Source organism: Gopherus flavomarginatus, chromosome 5 (genome assembly GCF_025201925.1).
Source record: "Gopherus flavomarginatus isolate rGopFla2 chromosome 5, rGopFla2.mat.asm, whole genome shotgun sequence".
Taxonomy (NCBI): domain Eukaryota; kingdom Metazoa; phylum Chordata; order Testudines; family Testudinidae; genus Gopherus; species Gopherus flavomarginatus.
Window position 1 is genome coordinate 117,536,394 of NC_066621.1, and position 19,384 is coordinate 117,555,777.

The window sequence follows — 19,384 nt, forward strand, 5'->3', positions numbered from 1 at the left end:
GAAATTCCCATTCAGAGCAACAGTGTTTGTTTGTTTTTTTTGTTAGCCCCTGCCTCAAACCTTGGCTTTAAAAGAGTAAAACAACAGAGCAATGTTTGCTGAACGGTGGCAACTGTGGTGTAAGGAGAGGATTTAGGGAGGGCACTGAGGGAGTAGCAACGCTCAGCTCTCTATGTGAGGGCAACAGCTGGAGAAATAATCCATATCTGACACCTGTGTAATCAGGGCTGGTACCTGCTTGAAGGCTAAACAAACTGAATCATACTGCTACTTCTAGTGATGCTGGCACTCCTGATGCAGGGAGCAATCTTGGGGAAACCTGCTTTTATGGTGGGATTGGAGTTCTACATTCCTTGCTTGGGGTGGCTGGAGGAGGCCCTGTGTGCTGAAGTATCAGTTACTGGGCACCTTGCCCTTTTTCTCAGGCCAGAGGCTAGTTCCCATTGTGCAGGACATATCTGGCTCTGAGCTCTCGCTGCCTATGTAAAGTTCAAAGCATTCATATGAATTTTGTGCTGGTGAAAGGGGCAGCACTGTGAACCCTACGCTCTAAAGTTCTCTGTCCCCATAATGGGGATGGCACTTGTTGCTATGCCAGCTTTCCCCTCCCCTGCTTTGCCAATGTGACCCTTAACCCTGATGAGGAAGGATAAATGGGGGAGGAGGAGAGGGACATTCATTATCCAATCTATTCAGTCCTTGATCTTTCTAATGAGACTGCCAGTAAGGTCGGGTAATTGGTGTCCACTGGGAACCAGACTGAGAACCCATTAACTCATTGCATGCTAGGCTTGAGAGAAGGTTAAGCACACGACATAACGCTCTTCTCACCACATCATCTCACTATTTCAGAGGAGGATTGCATAGATTTTATTTTCTCTTCCCTTCTAGCTCTCTCCTCAGGTTTATAGTGCCCTTAAGTGAGCATGTTTGATATCTGGGGTGTTGGGGGAAACATCTTGTTTATGTTTGGAAATGATTTAATGGTGCTCTGAGAAGACACCAGTGGGAAGTACAGTGAGGAGTTGAGTATCCATGTGTACCTCTTTGTGGGGAGAGGTGAGGATCCCAATGCCTTCCAGAGAAGGCTTCTCCCAATGCTTTGCAAACAATCTCAGCACCACACCCTGTCAGGTAGATCAATCCCATCATCCTTATTTTTGCAGGAAGGGAAACTGAGGCACAGAGGCAAAGAGTCTTGTCCAAGACCTTGCAGGAAGCCTGCGGCAGAGGCAGGAATAACATAGATTTCCTGACTCCTGTTCTGTACTTTAGTCACAGAACCATCCTTGCCAGTGAGACACTGCAAATGGAAAATGCTTGCTAACTTGTAAAATATATTTGCCCTTACTTATAAACTGGGCCCTTTGCTAACACAGGGGTTAAATCTGTAAAATGGGAATAATAATAATGCTTCTGGTGAGAGAGATCTTGAACAAAGCCTGTATCTGGCTAGATTATGTTTTAGACTTTTAGCAGCATATTTTGTTTTGTTTTACTTGTAACTCTTTCTCTCTTCATTTCTTATACCTGACCTTACTTAATCTTATGTATATTTTGTTAATACATTTATTTCATTTTTACCATAAACCAACTCAGTTCTGTGTTTGAAGGGAACAGTGTATTTACCCCCAGGTAAATTTATAATCTGTGATGTGGTTTTGTCTCTTTCCAGGAGAAACAAACCTTATTATTTCCCTGAGCTCTTCACAAGAGGGCTTGACACTTCAGGAGACATGAGTTGGGGAAAATTCGGGACTGGGAGTGTGTGGGGTCACCCTGGAAGTAATAAACAAGGCAAGTGTAAGCCGCTGTGGGGCTGTACACAGGCTGCTGGGGTCAGACCTGCTGAACCAGAGCTTTCTGTCATACAGAAACTCAGGGTCTGACCTGCATGCTTGGAGGCTAGTTGTGAATAGCCCAGGGTGGAAGCTCCAGAAGCAAAAGGCACCCACAGTTATAGGGGAAGTGGTGACCCTCGCTGGGCTGGATTTGAACCCCCATACTGTGACATCCTATGTTCCAGTAAGTGTTTCTTCTGCTACCCTGGTATCTGAAAGTTAAGTGCCTGATGTTCAGGTATTTGAATATGTTCTTTATGCTCTCATCTTTACCAAATTACAATCTCAGTTTTCTCTTCATTATCTGAAATCACCGTAGGGCATCCCTGACTGAGCAAGCGAGGCGGTTACACCAAATCCCACCGATTTCATGGAGAACAGGTCTCTCCACAATGGCCTATCAATCCCTACAATCAGTTTATTTTGTGCTTTTTATGGCTAACGACTCTAGCTTCACAAGCTCCAACCTGCCCCCTCAGCATAGTAACATGCCACATAGCTACAGTATTTCATGAGATTCAGAAAAATTCTAGTGTAATGACACTGTCTCTGCGCCACGCTCCTGCCCCACCTAAACCAACCTAGCGCCTAGTCCTACAAGCCCCTTCACAGGGGCAGGCAAGTTCTCTTTGGGCCCCCATCTCTTCCCAGACAGGATCTGCGAGCCCCCTCCCAGAGACAGCTCCTTTGTTTTATCTCAGATTCAAGGAAAGGAAAAAAAGATAAGGGGCTAAAGCTGCTTCTTTCTCTCATCACTAATTTATTCTCACTTGTATTTCTGGTAGGAGAAGATAAGCTACAGCCAACCCAGCTCTGTTCATTCACAGAACAGGGGGGAAAGCAATGCTCCTAAACTTATGTAAGCAGAGTCAGGATAAGCTCTACCCTGACATCTGGTGGAAAGAATGTCAGAGAGTTTATTTGCATAGACACGCCTACCCTATCCCAGATTGCTGAGCGGTGGGACTGCTTGGTGACAAATGACTCACCCTCAGTTGGGTGGTACTTGCTAGACAAGGGTCATGGGTTCCAAAACCCAGTGAAGTAGAGAGGTTGGGGACAGGTATCTGTGCCTGGTGGGGCAGGCTCCTTGTGGAGCCAGAAGCACCAGTTGCACCCCCTCCTCTCTCCACTGTGGAATGTCAGAGTTGATTTTTTTATTCCCTCAAGAATCTAAATACAGGTTGCTGAGCTGAACTCACTTGGGGCTAATGGTGCACTCGCACTGGGGCTCCCCCACTAAGAGCTGAGATCACTAAGAGTTGAAATCACAAAAAAGCTGAAATGACTGAGCTGAGAGCACTGAGCATTGTGCTAGCTAGGGGGGGAGCCTGAAGATATGCTGTGGAACAGAGCAGCTGGCGGAGTGGAGCAGTTGTGGGGACGGCTGGAGCGGATCACGGGACAGCTGGTGGCAGCAGAGCGGCTGGCAGAGCGGAGTAGCTGTGGGACAGGTGGAGCGGCCCACAGAGTGAGCGGAGCCGAGCAGTTTTGCAGAGCAGCTCATGGAGCAGAGCAGCTGGTGGAGCGGAGCAGTTCCTGAGGACGGCTGGAGGAGCAGAGTGGAGCGGCTGGTGAAGCGGAGCAGTTCGTGGAGAAGGTGGAAGCAGAACCCACGGAGAGGCAGGGCAGTTGGCCCTGGACCACGTAAGGTGCCCCTTTCTACCCAGGCTGGGGGGAGGGACCTCTACAGATAGACTCTCGAACTCTGGGGTGGCATTGACCAGAGACTTTTGGGTTGTTGGACTTTGAGGTGATTGGACTTAAAACCCTAAGCGGAAAAAGGACAGTGCCAAACGTACTTGGAGGTGGGTTTTTGTTTATGGTTTGTGTTATAACCCTGTTTGTGGTGTTTCTCCAGTGGGATGCCGCATTGATTCCTTCCTTTATTAAAAAAGATTTTGCTACACTCAGACTCCGTGCTTGCGAGAGGGGAAGTATTGCCTCCTAGAGGCGCCCAGGGGGGTGTGGTATGTGAGTGTCCCAGGTCACTGGGTGGGGGCTCGAGCCGGTTATGCATTGTGTTACTGAAACGGAACCCCTGGATACTGAACCCGGCCCTTGTTGCTGCCAACTAGAGGGGCAGAAGGGTTACATTTTTGGGGGCTCGTCCGGGATCCCTGGGTCAGTACCCCTCGCAAGCACTTGTTGAGTGTTCCACTGTATTGGGAAATAATTATGTTTATGTTTTGAGGAAACTACTGTTTGTATAATGGCTAATATGTCGGGTTTGTTGGGCCCCAGTCCTGCAGCCTCTAGCTCAGGGGCGGCAGACTCAGCCTATGATTGGGCAAAAGCACTGGGGCACATATTGGAAAAGATTGTGTTGGCCTATGCTACGTCAAACTCTTGTCGTAAGTTAAGGTTATTTGATGGGGAAGAGGAGTTTGAACTTTGGTCGGAGCATACTACTGAAATGCTGCGGGAGTGGGCCGTACCCGATGTAGAAAAGCGACGATGTCTAATAGAGAGCCTTAGTGGCCCAGCATTAGATGTAATTCGCACCCTGAAGCTCACTGACCCTGAGGTCAGTGTGAAGGACTGCCTAGAGGCCCTTGATAATACCTTTGGGAGTGTAGAGGGCCCTGAGGACAGTTACTGTAAATTCATTAATTCCCGACAGCAAAGGGGTGAGAAAATTTCAGCCTATATACAGAGGCTGGAGAGACTACTTCAGAGAGCTGTTATGAGGGGAGCAGTGACTGCTGCGCAGATGGATCAGACCAGACTGGCTCAAGTTGTAAGAGGGACTCAGTATCAGAATCCGATCCTACTTCATCTCCGACTAAGAGAACGGCAGGAACATCCCCCAAGTTACTCCCAGCTGATAAAGGAGGTCAGGGAAGAAGAAGAAAGGCAGGCAGCCAGCGAGTGTTGGGAAGCCCAAACATTGGAACGAGCCAGTACGACACCACCGCCAATGGCCAGTGTACTGATGGTGAGCACCACAGAGGAACTTGCCCAACAAATGCAGGTCCTGACAGAACGGATAGCTGAGCTGCAAAGCATCATTGACCAAGCTAAGACTTCCCGGAATAAGGAGCCTCAGACTGTGATGATAGAGAAGTCAGTATCTAGAGTCACCGTCCCACCTCGCCGAATGGGGAAAGGACACTTCTTTTGCTACCGGTGTGGTCAGGATGGGCACAGTGCTGCTAACTGCCATAAGGAAGAGAACCCCTCCTTAGTGTATGAAAAGCTGAGGATCAGTTGGGAGAGATCCAGTAGCTGCCAGAAGGTCCGGGGATGGAGACCATCTAGGCCTAGAGGATTTGAAGATTCCCCCAGAAGAGACCAACCAGCTGGGATCCCTGCAGGACTGATAGGGCCTCGAGCAGAGGTCATGGTGAGGATTGAAGGGGCGGAGTGTAAAGCTGTGCTTGACACTGGATCTCAAGTGACTATTATATTTCAGTCATTCTACCAACAGATGCTTAGGCACCTGCCCATACAGCCACTGACTGGCATTGGTCTGTGTGGCCTCAGCATGGATGAATACCCTTATCAGGGCTATGTCATAGTACACCTGGAATTCCCAGAAGAGATTGCTGGGGTAAGACAGGAGGTGGACACTGCTGCTTTAATATGCCCTGACCCCAAAGGAGCCTCTGATGTGTCTGTGCTAATAGGGACCAACTCCAGCCTCTTTAGGATACTGGCCGATTACTGCAGACAGCAAGCAGGAGACCAATATCTGAATACCTTGGTGATACACACACACTGTGCCGAGGCTTACAGAAAAATTGAGGACACGAGAAAAGTGATGCCTGATTTGCCAGTCGGAGCACTGAGGTATGCGGGCCCGGTCCCTTTAGTGGTGCCTGCCATGTCAGAAAAGGAGGTGATTGTCAGGAGTACCTGCCTAAAAGGCAGTAAGGGAACATTAGCTGTGGTAGAGCAGCCAACCAAGGGAGGGCTCCCAGAAGGAGTGCTGGTTCTCAGCGGAGTCATAACCCTACCTGCTGAAGCCCAGGAGGAGGTGACGATACTGGTTGCTAATGAAACACGCCGTGATGTGTTTGTAAAACCAGGGCAGAAGATTGCAGACATTTTTGAGCCTGAAAGCGTTGTGAGACCCCAGTGTGAAGCTGAAGTTCCAATGATAGATCCTGCGAAGTTTGACTTCGGGGACTCACCGCTGTCTGAGGAGTGGAAGGATCGCCTGAGGAAGAAGCTTTGCGAGAGATCCAAGGTGTTCTCACTACATGAGTGGGACGTGGGATGTGCAAAGGGAGTGGAACACCATATCAGGCTACAAGATCCCCGACCCTTCAGGGAGAGGTCTAGGAGGATTGCCCTCTCTGAGATGGAAGACGTGCGCCATCATCTTCAAGAGCTGATCGCGAATGGTATCATCACAGAGTCACGAAGCCCCTATGCCTCACCCATTGTGGTCGTTCGTAAGAAGAGTGGAAAAATCCGGATGTGTATTGACTACCGCACCCTAAACAGGCGCACTACAGTTGATCAGTACACCATGCCTCGAGTACAAGATGCCTTGGACTGTTTGCTGGGTAGTCAGTGGTTCTCTGTGTTGGATCTTCGGAGTGGATACTACCAGATCCCTCTGGGTGAAGAAGATAAGGAGAAGACAGCCTTCATCTGCCCATTAGGGTTTTATCAGTTCGAACGCATGCCCCAAGGGATTTCTGGAGCACCTGCCACATTTCAACGTCTTATGGAAAAAGTCGTGGGAGACATGAATTTACTGCAGGTGTTAGTTTACTTGGATGACCTGATTGTGTTTGGAAGAACCCTGGAGGAACATGAAGAAAGACTTCTTAAAGTGCTCGACAGGTTGGAGGCATACGGTTTGAAGCTTTCAATTGATAAATGCCAGTTCTGCCAAACCTCAGTGAAGTATGTAGGTCATATCGTGTCCCAAGAGGGTGTGAGTACTGACCCCGATAAAATAGAAGCACTCACTACCTGGCCACGTCCCATTAACTACAGAGAACTCAAGACGTTTCTTGGATTTAGTGGTTACTACCGCAGATTTGTGAAGAACTATGCTACGATTGTAAAACCTCTGAATGATCTTACCAGGGGATACCAGTCCAACAAGAACAAATCTAAGACCCAGAATAAGCGGAGGCCTCCAAAGCCGCCTTTGCAGAGACACTATGGCCCCTTCGAACCATTTGGGCCGCGGTGGGATGAAAGATGTGAGAGAGCTTTTCGGGAAATCATTACTCGCTTAACTCATGCTCCCGTCCTAGTCTTTGCTGACCCAAGCAAACCGTTTATCCTGCATACTGATGCCAGTTTGGAGGGTCTGGGAGCAGTACTGTATCAGGAAGTGGAAGGCAAACGCAAACCGGTAGCCTTTGCCAGCCGAGGACTGTCTGACAGTGAAACTCGCTACCCCATCCACAAGCTGGAGTTCTTGGCCTTGAAATGGGCCATCACTGAGAAATTCCGAGACTACTTGTACGGTGCTCAGTTCCAGGTGTGGACAGACAACAACCCACTGACCTATGTGTTAACAAGTGCTAAATTGGATGCTACAGGCCAGAGATGGGTGGCCGCCTTGGCTAGCTATGAGTTCAGCATTCAATACCGATCAGGGAGGAGCAATGTAGATGCAGATGCCTTGTCCAGACGTCCGCAGGCACCTGATGTTGCTGTGATACCCACGGATGGCGTGAGAGCTATTTGCAGTGTGAGTCGCCGAGAGCCGGAGGCCCCTGAGAGCCTTCATGGATGTGTTGCTGAAGCTTTGGGCCTACCCCCTGAAGGCGTGCCTTCTGCTTCAGTGAACTATATTGCTTTGGACCAATCTCCCTTGCCCATGCTCAATACGGCTGACTGGCAAGAAGCCCAACTACAAGATGCTGACATTCGTGATACACTACTTGCCAAAAGAGGGGGGCGAGGCCCAGCTGAGGTTGTCCCACCTACCCCAGAGGGCAAACTACTATTGAGAGAATGGACCAAACTAAAACTGATTCAGGGAGTGCTACACCGCACGACCACAGACCCTCTACAAAAGCAACGGAATCAGCTAGTGCTGCCAAAAGATTACAGAGCCCTGGCCATGAGGGCCCTGCATGATGACTTTGGACATTTAGGGATGGAGAGGACCCTGGAACTTATCCGCAGTAGATTCTATTGGCCACGGATGGCTGAAGATGTTCGCCGGAAATGTGAGACGGGCGCGCGATGTGTGCAAAGGAAAACTCTGCCCACGAGGGCTGCATATCTGAAGAACATCACCAGCAACAAACCTCTGGAGCTGGTTTGCATTGATTTCTTGTCTTTAGAAGTGGACAAGAGGAATATTGGGAACATCCTAGTAGTGACCGACCATTACACGCGATATGCGCAGGCATATCCCACACGTGATCAGAAGGCCACTACCGTCGCTCGAGTACTGTGGGAAAAATATTTCTCAGTTTATGGATTCCCAGCCCGGATACACTCGGATCAGGGACGAGACTTTGAGAGTCACCTTCTGAAGGAGGTGCTGAGGATAGCAGGAATTAAAAAGTCAAGGACAACGCCTTATCACCCACAGGGTGACCCTCAGCCAGAGAGGTTCAACCGAACCCTGTTAGATATGTTAGGGACTTTGCGGCCAGAGCAGAAGGCAACCTGGAGCCAACATGTCGCATTTCTAGTGCACGCCTACAACGCCACAAAGAACGACGCTACGGGAGTCACCCCATATCTCTTAATGTTTGGGCGAGAACCAAGATTACCCATAGACCTGTGCTTTGGTGTATCCGAGGATGGAGATAGCTATGAAACTCACCAGCAATATCTATCCCGTCTACGAGAAAAGCTGCGGGATGCTTATCACTTAGCTACATCTGCAGCTCAGAAGAATGCAGGCCGCAACAAACATCGATATGATGCTAGGGTACGTCTGCAAGAGCTCCAGCCAGGGGACAGAGTCCTGCTGAGAAATTTGGGTATTGCTGGCAAACACAAGATAGCTGACAGATGGAAGGCAATACCTTACTTAGTGATGGAAAAGCTAGGAGACCTGCCGGTCTACAAGATAAAACCTGAAGAGGGTCCAGGGCAGACCAAAACCGTGCATAGAAACCTTTTGCTCCCTGTGGGAGAATTGGTAAGCAGCCCTTATGAGATGGGCCACAACAGGGCAACTGGGCAGAACAAAGGTGCTGTACCAAAGCCGCCTTCCAATGTGGACAGCCGGCCTCCTGCAGCTAACCTACCCCTACTCGGCACATCTGACAGTGAGTCTGAGGAGGAAGACACAACCATGGTGTATCCTGGGATGAAGACAAGATTTCAGTCTCGATCCGCTGAATCAGAAGAGAGCACATCCTCTTCCGCCCTAAACCCTATGGCAGAAGTATTTAGGCCCATTCCTGACATCCCTGAGCCACTGGTGGGACCCCCGTGTAATGACTTACACAGGCTATTGGACAATGGTGACATACAGATGGAGGATGTCCAGAGCACCTGCGACCCTCCACTGTTAGAACTAGAAATGCAGGAGCCTATGCCAGTATCTGAGGGGAACTCACAGGAAACCTCCCCATCCGGCACTCAAGAGGATGTCCCCCCTACCATAGCAACAGAGATTCTTAATAGGCGAGACAGGGTAATAAGACCAGTGAAACGGTTAACTTACGATGCACCTGGGGTGATTAGTGAGGAGCCTATACATTTAGCACACAGGTTTGTGAAAGCTAAAGTGGGCTATCTAATGCCTTTTGGAGGGGACCAATAAGTTGGTATAGTAGGGAATGTGATTTGTCGGGACGACAAATTCTTGGCTGAGGGAAGGATGTAAGCAGAGTCAGGATAAGCTCTACCCTGACATCTGGTGGAAAGAATGTCAGAGAGTTTATTTGCATAGACACGCCTACCCTATCCCAGATTGCTGAGCGGTGGGACTGCTTGGTGACAAATGACTCACCCTCAGTTGGGTGGTACTTGCTAGACAAGGGTCATGGGTTCCAAAACCCAGTGAAGTAGAGAGGTTGGGGACAGGTATCTGTGCCTGGTGGTGCAGGCTCCTTGTGGAGCCAGAAGCACCAGTTGCACCCCCTCCTCTCTCCACTGTGGAATGTCAGAGTTGATTTTTTTATTCCCTCAAGAATCTAAATACAGGTTGCTGAGCTGAACTCACTTGGGGCTAATGGTGCACTCGCACTGGGGCTCCCCCACTAAGAGCTGAGATCACTAAGAGTTGAAATCACAAAAAAAGCTGAAATGACTGAGCTGAGAGCACTGAGCATTGTGCTAGCTAGGGGGGGAGCCTGAAGATATGCTGTGGAACAGAGCAGCTGGCGGAGTGGAGCAGTTGTGGGGACGGCTGGAGCGGATCACGGGACAGCTGGTGGCAGCAGAGCGGCTGGCAGAGCGGAGTAGCTGTGGGACAGGTGGAGCGGCCCACAGAGTGAGCGGAGCCGAGCAGTTTTGCAGAGCAGCTCATGGAGCAGAGCAGCTGGTGGAGCGGAGCAGTTCCTGAGGACGGCTGGAGGAGCAGAGTGGAGCGGCTGGTGAAGCGGAGCAGTTCGTGGAGAAGGTGGAAGCAGAACCCACGGAGAGGCAGGGCAGTTGGCCCTGGACCACGTAAGGTGCCCCTTTCTACCCAGGCTGGGGGGAGGGACCTCTACAGATAGACTCTCGAACTCTGGGGTGGCATTGACCAGAGACTTTTGGGTTGTTGGACTTTGAGGTGATTGGACTTAAAACCCTAAGCGGAAAAAGGACAGTGCCAAACGTACTTGGAGGTGGGTTTTTGTTTATGGTTTGTGTTATAACCCTGTTTGTGGTGTTTCTCCAGTGGGATGCCGCATTGATTCCTTCCTTTATTAAAAAAGATTTTGCTACACTCAGACTCCGTGCTTGCGAGAGGGGAAGTATTGCCTCCTAGAGGCGCCCAGGGGGGTGTGGTATGTGAGTGTCCCAGGTCACTGGGTGGGGGCTCGAGCCGGTTATGCATTGTGTTACTGAAACGGAACCCCTGGATACTGAACCCGGCCCTTGTTGCTGCCAACTAGAGGGGCAGAAGGGTTACATAGAAGGGTTACACTTAGTTATAGCTCAGCCTCTGTGGTGGGCTGTAGACCCACATACAGACCCAAAAGTCCTCATGCCTCAGCTGGCAGTTAAACACCAATTACTGGCTGCTTCCAAAAACTCCAGGTTTTCCTTTGTTTCAAATAAACTCATGTGAAAAGGTACAAGTGTCATTTTTTAAAGCTAAAACATTTCCAGCCAGACAGGAGGGACTGCCAGCATAGACACATCAACAGGTGACTACATGGCTCCCAGGAGAACCAGGAACTGACACACTTAAAAACACAGGCATGGGAGCTGCCCATCTTTTCAAACCAGGTCCTGTCCTTCCCATTTTCTCTCAGCCCTGTCACTGCAACTGCTGGAGGGGTCACTAGATCTCCCATTCTTCTCTGGGGATGGATTGGATTCCATGGACCTCTTGTTGGCTTAATAAATTACTCTTGGGGGAATTCTGCACCAGTCATCATTCTTAGTCAGCCATGGCTGACTTTCTCTCAGTCATGACTTCTACAAAAGTAAAGGTGCTGGCTTACTTTGTCTTAGATGAAAGATCTTTGCTTCTCTGATTACATGCTTCTCACCTGTATTCAGTTCCAGAGACTTCAACTACCACTTGCTTAAAGGACCGCATCTTTTTTGGCTTGCAAGAACTCTGGCCCCTTGTGTCAGTCTAGTGATGGATGCCTAAAATGGCTTTCTGTCGTTGCTTATATCTCCCAAAGTTCAATATCTTTGCTTCAAGAGACAAGGTGAGTGAGGTAATGTCTTTTATTCAACTAATCAGTTAATTCAGTTGCTTATCACTTAAGGTTCAGCACCGTGTATTTCTAGACCTGTAAACCTTTGAATGGATTCTTCTGACAAGTAAAACCCAGACCAGGCTTCTCTCTCCTGCTGAGTAGACGCCATGCTGTCTTCTCCCCCACTTGTTAGTGTGAGGTTTGCTTCCACACCTTGTTAGCTTGATGGGTCTGTTTACTGCTTATATGTGAACTGAGGTAAATACACACTTTTGTTATAATTCCAGCATGTATTAATAACTCTTAATAGCCATTGCATACATACATGATGCAAGAATATTAATGATCAGTGAGTTATCAGGTTTCAAATGATACCTCGCAAAGCATATTTTGTACAATGATTATTATAGTACCATGTAGGTTGTGCTTAGTGTCACAGTGGTTTGTTTTTTACTAAATGTGGAAAGGTAGGAATTGCCACACCAGATAGGACCAGGGGTCCATCTAGCGCAGTGTCCTGTCTCTGACAGTGGTAATACCAGATGCTTCAGGTTCAAGAAACCCCATTGATGGACACAACTTACTCATAGAAGTTTCCTCCTAACTCTCTTTAGTGGTTGAGTTGTGCTCTGAAACATGACATTTGTGCCCCTTGTGTGTGTATTGTTTTAATCCTGCCTAATGCAACAGAATGGCAGGGTTGGTCCCTTTTTATTAGTCATTCCCACTGGTTTACCTTGGTTGGCATCTCTGAAGTAAAGGTGAACCCCAAAGTGATGCCTGTTGGGAGTCCTGACCCTGGTTTACCGCAGTGCCCCCTAATAAGGATAAATTCCAGGGCAGTGCCTGACACATGAGGAGCTTGGTCAGAGATTGTGAGGGTTAATAATTTGTAAGTTAAATGTTTCTGGCTCCAGCACTGAAGTGAGATAATGTCTGAAGGACAGAGCATTCTTCCCTGACCCAGGTCTCTTCATTGCTGCATGGAGGAGGAAGAGTGCAGATACGTGGTTTGGTGTATAAAGGGCTGTCATGGTATAATTCCCCACTCTGAACCTTAGCGTCCAAAAGATGGGGTACCAGCATGAATTCCTCTAAGCTTAATTACCAGCTTAGAACCTGTAGCGCTGCCACCAACCAGGAATTCCAGTGCCTGGTACACTCTGGTACCCCCAAGACCCAGACCCTCTGGATCTTACCGCAAGGAAAGTAAACCCTTTCCCCCACCGTTGCCTCTCCCAGGCTTCCCCTCCCTGGGTTACCCTGGGAGATCACTGTGATTCAAACTCCTTGAATCTTAAACAGAGAGGAAAATGCACCTTCCCCCCTCCTTCTCTCTCCCCCTCCCAGACTCTCCCTGAGAGAGACAGTAATCCTAACACAGAGAGAAATTAGCCTTTCTCTCCCCCTTCCCTCCTTTCTCCCCACCAATTCCCTGGTGAATCCAGACCCAGTCCCCTGGGGTCTCACACCAGAATAAAAAAAAATCAGGTTCTTAAACAAGAAACTTTTAATTAAAGAGAGAAAAACAGTAAAAATTATCTTTGTAAATTTAAAATGGAATAGGTACAGGGTCTTTCAGCTATAGACACTGGAAATACCCTCCCAGCCTAAGTATACAAGTACAAATTAAAATCCTTTCAGCAAAATACAAATTTGAACTCCTTCCAGCCAAATACACATTTGCAAATAAAACAAAAGTAAGCCTAACTCGCTTTATCTACCTAGTACTCACTATTCTGAACTTATAAGAGCCTGTATCAGAGAGATTGGAGAGAAACCTGGTTGCACGTCTGGTCCCTCTGAGCCCCCAGAGTGAACAACAACCAAAAATTAACAGCACACACAAAAACATCCCTCCCTCAAGATTTGAAAGTATCCTGTCCCCTGATTGGTCCTCTGGTCAGGTGACAGCCAGGCTCTCTGATTTTGTTAACCCTTTACAGGCAAAAGAGATATAAAGTGCTTCTGTTCTATTAACTCCTACTATCTGTTTATGACAAGGGCAGAGACCTCGTTGGCAGATCAGACATTTATTTGGAAACCTTGATGCTGCCGACACACTATTTAAAGAAAACATATCCCCAAACACACTGATAATCATTAAAGGAGTGTGAAACCTTGATGGTGAACCTTTAAAGTCTGATTAGCATGAATTATTGGGGAGTTTTATTTGTTGGAAGGCAGAGTGGACAGTTGTGTGATCTTGGACAAGTCCCTTTCCCTTCCCTCTCTGTGCATCTCCTTCATTGCTTGTTTGTAAAATGGGGATAGTGATACTAGCTGACCCCCCTTAATGGAGGACAGTGAAGATACTGAGGTCTATAGAAATGCCCACTGTTGTTACAGTGGAAGCTAAAACTTTTGCAGCAAGACTAATAGGTTTGTTGTGATGAGCTTTCTGTGATCGGGGTGGGGGAAAGTCAACACTTCATAAGGTTCCCTGCACTGGGACAAGGGACTGTTTAATGATGATGATAAATGCATCTCTGTATAACAGGGAAGTTGCCCTAGCTTGAATGCCCCCTCGTTTCCATATTTTTCATCGCTCCTACTTCCTCTCCCACTGTGAAGATGTGTTTGTGGATGCTCTGTTGGTCACAGTGAAGCATGAATAACTGGGGTTGGGTAGGAAGAAGGAGGTGCATTTTTCATTGCTTCTACCATTCTGGTTAATTTGATGCTGCTAAGTCACATTCAAATACTTTAGGCTTCAGAAGAGATGTGGAAATGTGTCAGGCAAGTGTGAGAATTGCTTAAGGTGCTGCTCTGCAGCTCTTAGAAAGCCTTGTGTCTGCTTGGTCGAGCCGGTCACTGCCTGGACACATTTTTTTAGCTTGAAAATGAGATAATGGAGAAACTTAGTGCAACACTGAAGTGAGAAGCCGGTTCTACCCCATATAGGGGAGTGTGGGTAAATAACCTGTCTCTGGGAACTGGCAAGAGTTGAGCTGTCCCCAGGCACTCCTTTGTGATGATGTGGGGCGGGGTGAATGAAGAGCATTAGCACACACAGCTGGAGGAGTGGGTAAATATTCTTGTTCAGAGCTGAGCCTTGGTTGCAACATAGCTCACACAATGAAATGTGGACAAAAGAGCAGCTTTTGTAGGCAGCCACAAACATGCTGAGTGCATTTTAACTCCCCCTTTCATTAGACAAGGGCTCAGGCGTTTGGATCAAAACAGTGGATTTCTCTCTGTTCTTTGAGGAGGGTATTTTAGGTTGATGTCACTATTAGTCCCACATACTTGTGACTACTTGTTCTACTGCTGTAAGCCTGATCTGCTGTAAGGGTAAGAGCGTTTCAGCCCTTTCCAGAAGTGGGTGCTATGGGAGGTGTCACAGCCCTAGTCAAGCTCCCCTTTCTGGACCTACCAGGCTGCTGTGTTTGAATCCCAACACACTGGGCCCATGCGCTTTTAAGCCTCCCTTGGTCTAAGTAGGCTCCAGCACTGTCTCTTTCCTTGGCCTCTCTGGCACACTTCCTGGACACAGCCTATCTGTTACCCCTTCATGGAAATGGGATCTTGCCTGGAGTTACCATCTTTTCAAAAAGCAAAACCGAGACACATGCAGGAGCGCTGGATCCCCTGCTCCGCCTCTTCCCCCAGAGACTCTGCCCCCTGGCCAGGCCAGAAGCCGGAGCTGGGCAGTGGTAAGAACTGCCCAGGGAGTCCAAGCCGCTATAGGGAGTCCTGGACCCTACTCTAGGTGGGGAGTCCAAGAGCAGCTCCCAGTCTATGTACCTGCACCCCTCCCCCCAAACCCCCGGTGAACAGTCTCCTACCAGGTGATTTGCTGCTTAGTTACCAGCCTGGCTGGGCAGAATCAAATTTTTGATTTGGCCACATTTAGCGTATTTATTGTATTGCCTGTATAGACCTGTTCAGATGTCAGATTCTTTCTACTCAACTCATCCAGCCATGCAAGTGCCACTCTTGTCTCCTTTGCACTTGGAGTATGAAGCAAGAACACAGTACAGGTAACCTGAAGAATTTAAGCATACAGAGAATTCATTAGCTGAAACAGAATTTGTAAATCGTGCATCGTCAGTTTCCCCAAATTGTCACAAGGTGAAAAAGAAAATGCCACCCTCTCCCTCTGAGACTGGCAAATTGGCAACTTATGAACCAGTGTATGCCATGGGGCAGGAAATCATTTTCATAGTGATGTCAATGCCACCAATAAAGTGACTCCATGGTCACAGGTGCTGTGCTTGTTGGACACTGAGTGTAGCTAGGCCAAAGAAGCAGAAGCCTCTACTTACAGCTTTCAAAGTAGGACATCTCAGAATGGGAACAGGTGCTGAGCCTCAGCAAATACATCTTTGCATTTAGGATGTTACTGGTCTTAAGGATTGCAAACCCTTTGTGTGGCTTTTGTTGTTCACTTTCCTCTTGGGCTTAAACTTCTAGACTGATGAGAGCCAGTGGAGAAGTTGACAGAGTTAGCAAGGCAGGTGGGGTTGGTTAGGGTCACTGCTACAGCTGTGAAGCCAGTAGGATACACTTTCACACTGGTTATTTGTTGTGGATTCTGCTCAAATAGTAGTTAGTTTCTATTTTATTTTGATTGTTGGAAGACTGAGCAGGGGATTTTTGGTTTGAAGACAAACTTGGACTGGCCCTGGCCAGCCTCTGACCATGCGAACACAGGTCGCATCTTGGAGCTGAGTCCCTTGATGGTGATCCTAGACTGGGGATTGGGGAGGAGATCTCCCTCACTCGCCATCTAATTCTCTCTCTCTCCTGATCTCTCTGCTCAGCTTGGAATTGCAATTGGTTTTGTTCTTCCTCCCGTTCTGGTTCCCAACTTGGAGGACACCGAACAGCTGGCCTATCACATTAGCATCATGTTCTTCATCACTGCAGCCGTGGCAACTATGCTTTTCATCCTCGTCATCATTGGTAAGGAGGCAAATGTAAATGTGTGGGAGGGATGATGCTGAGAGGACCAGATTATGTTTATGGGTCTCTGTATCAGGGAGGGCATGGGGCAGCCCACTTGAGGTAATTTGGGGCAGTGCCCCAGCATAGCACCTGCTTCTGTTCACATACAGGGTTACTTCTTCTGTTAATGGTAAAGCCCATAGCTTCCCATCCCCTGAAGAGGAGTGAGACTGATGCGCATTCTGGAAGTCTTCTTAAATAGCATGGGTCTGTTCCTTCTGTACTCATCAACCAACAGCCAATCTCCATTCTCAAAGTTCAGTACATTGGCACATCAAGATTTTTTGGATACCCTAAAGGAATCTCGACCCAAGACTTTGGAATCTGACCCATGCCCATCCTGGTTAGTGAAAGAGAACATCGGTTCTAGCCAAGAAACCTCCCACTCCTCACTCATAGAGGAACTAGCTCCAGGCCAACTACAAGCTCATCTAATTGAAACTAACTTTCTAGACCTAGCACAATTTGGACTCAGGCAAGGACATGAAACTGAAACTCCTTTAGTGACAATGATGGATAATCTGCTATCAGTGGACAGAGGGCAGAACTCCATTCTCATCCTCTTGAATCCCTGCAGCATTTGACTCTATTGACCATGAGATATTGCTGTATCATCTGAGAGAGGTGGCAGGAGTCCAAGTAATATGTTTAAAATGGTTTGAGTCCTTCCTGGAAGGATGCACCCAACAAGCAGTGTTGGGAAACCGCACCTCCACCACTAGACATCCTCCTAATTGGAGTCCCACAAGGATTAATTCTCTCTCTGGTCCTTTTTAACATCTACATACAACCACTGGGAGAAATAGCCAGATGACGTGGACTCAAGTACCAGCTGTATGCAGAATACCAACAGCTCTACCTGTCCTTCACCACATGTGATCACACCACTAGCACCAAAATGTCCCAATGTTTGGACAAGATCAGCCCATGGATGGAAAACAGCTGGTTAAAGCTGAACCTGAGAAGGGCAGAGGTGATGCCAGTGGGCAGAGCAAAGCACTTTGAAGAGTTTGCAGCCATGGTGCAGTCTCCTTTGAAGGCACACACCCACAATTGGTCAGTTTGTTCAAAAGTTTAGGAATGTTCTTAGATTCCTCGCTGAAACACTTAGCTGTCACATAGGACCTGCAAGTAATGCTGATAGATGATGACCTGGCCTCAGTTATTCACACCTTTACTTCTTAGGTGGACTACAGCAATGCAATATACCTGGGAATGAAGTCTTCAGCACCTAGGAAACTCCAACTAGTACAGAACACTGCAGCATGTCTCCTCAGCAGGACAAGCGAACATGAGCAAACCTGTCCTCTACTCTCCCATGGAATTTCAGATTAATCAAGATCTTGGTCCTTATCTTGGAGGTGTTGCATGGCCTGGGTCTAGCATATCTAAAAAGATCACACAAAGTTCTGAGACGAAGACTATGGTTGACAGCTCTGCTCCTCTGGTACAATGTAACTCTCTCTATAATAGAAGTCTTCTTATCTGGGCAGGAGACAGAACTTTATTGGGGGGCTGGTCTGAGACTGTGGAATGAACTCGTCCAAGAACTAAGGACCATAGAATCATAGAATTGTAGGGCTGGAAGGAACCTTGAGAGGTCATATCATCCATTCTGCCGCTTTGAGGCAGGATTGAGTATACTTAGGCCATGCCTAATGGGCATTTGTCCAATGAACCTGTTTTAAAAAACCTCCAATGAGGGGGATTCCACAACCTCCCTTGGAAGCCTGTTCCAGAAGTTAACTACCCTTATAGTTGGAAAGCTTTTTTTCCTAATATCTAACCTAAATCTACCTTGCTTCTGATTTGCTTGTTGTCCTGCTGTCCTCAGTGGATAAGGAAGAACAACTGGCCACCTTCATCTTTATAACAGCCCTTAACATATTTGAAGACTGTTAGCAGTCCACCAGACTATCACAAACTTCCCCCGCCTTCCGCTCTGAGTGCAAGGCGTAGGTCTCTAATATATATACAGAGCAACATGTATATTTTATAAAACAACAAACAAGCCCTAAAGTCCTACTAAAACAAAACACTCTGTTGCACATGCTTCTTCCTGTGGGGAAAGGATAAGAGAAGAAGCAGCATGTGACAGACGTTAGTCATGTTACATAATGTGCTACTGGAAGGTACGTAGGTGATGAGCACAGTGCAAAAATCTAAATGGAATCAAGTTATCCCCTGCAGCCTGTGTCAGCCTGTCTGAAACCCCTGGAATGAACAGAACCTGTGAGAGCCAGCCTAGAAATTGCACCAGCAGGCAGGGTGCTGGGATCAGTCCCTGGAGAGCTGGAGATGCCCTGGAGCTGCTCCCCCCTCAGGGGAGAACAGAGGGCAATGCCATGGTCCAGGAACACACTGTGCCCCCCTGGCAGGGGAGAAGCCAGTGATGGGTGGGAGGGAGAAGGGATTAAGGATAGAGAGTGGTGTAATGAAGCCTGATAAACCATTAGATTAGAGGTGAGAGACCCCTCTCCAGCCACAAAGCCATCCAGGGAAGTGAATGGAAGCCAGGTCTCTAGCCTGGCAAAGCAGAGTACTAATCTGAGACCTGTTGAGTTCTGTTTTATTGTAACCTCATCGCTCCCCCTCCATTCCATTCATCTTTCATCCACCTGTCGTGCCCTGTCTGACATGCAGATTGTGAACTCTCTGGGGCGGGGACTGTTATCTTTGTTCTATGTCTATACAGCACCTAGCACAGAGGGACCCTTTCCTTGGTTGGGGTTGCTAGGCGCTCCACTAATAGAAATAGTCACCTTTAGGGAGGTTGGCCAGACGAGCCTGGGTCCTGGAATGAAAACCAGGTCTCTGACCTAGCAGAGCAGAACACTATTCCCTAAG

At 48.0% G+C, this 19,384-nt stretch overlaps 1 protein-coding gene across 5 annotated transcripts in view; it reads left to right on the top strand.

The window, feature by feature from the left end:
- FLVCR2 (FLVCR heme transporter 2) overlaps positions 1-19,384 on the top strand; it is a 64,905-nt gene that overhangs the window by 12,545 nt on the left and 32,976 nt on the right. For all 5 annotated transcript variants that reach the window (XR_007774703.1, XR_007774704.1, XR_007774705.1 and 2 more), the window contains exon 2: positions 16,354-16,495. Coding sequence is in view for 2 of the 5 variants with exons in the window: in XM_050955708.1 (XP_050811665.1) it covers positions 16,354-16,495 (142 nt within the window). In the remaining 3 variants the exon portion in view is untranslated. The remainder of the gene's footprint in view (positions 1-16,353; positions 16,496-19,384) is intronic.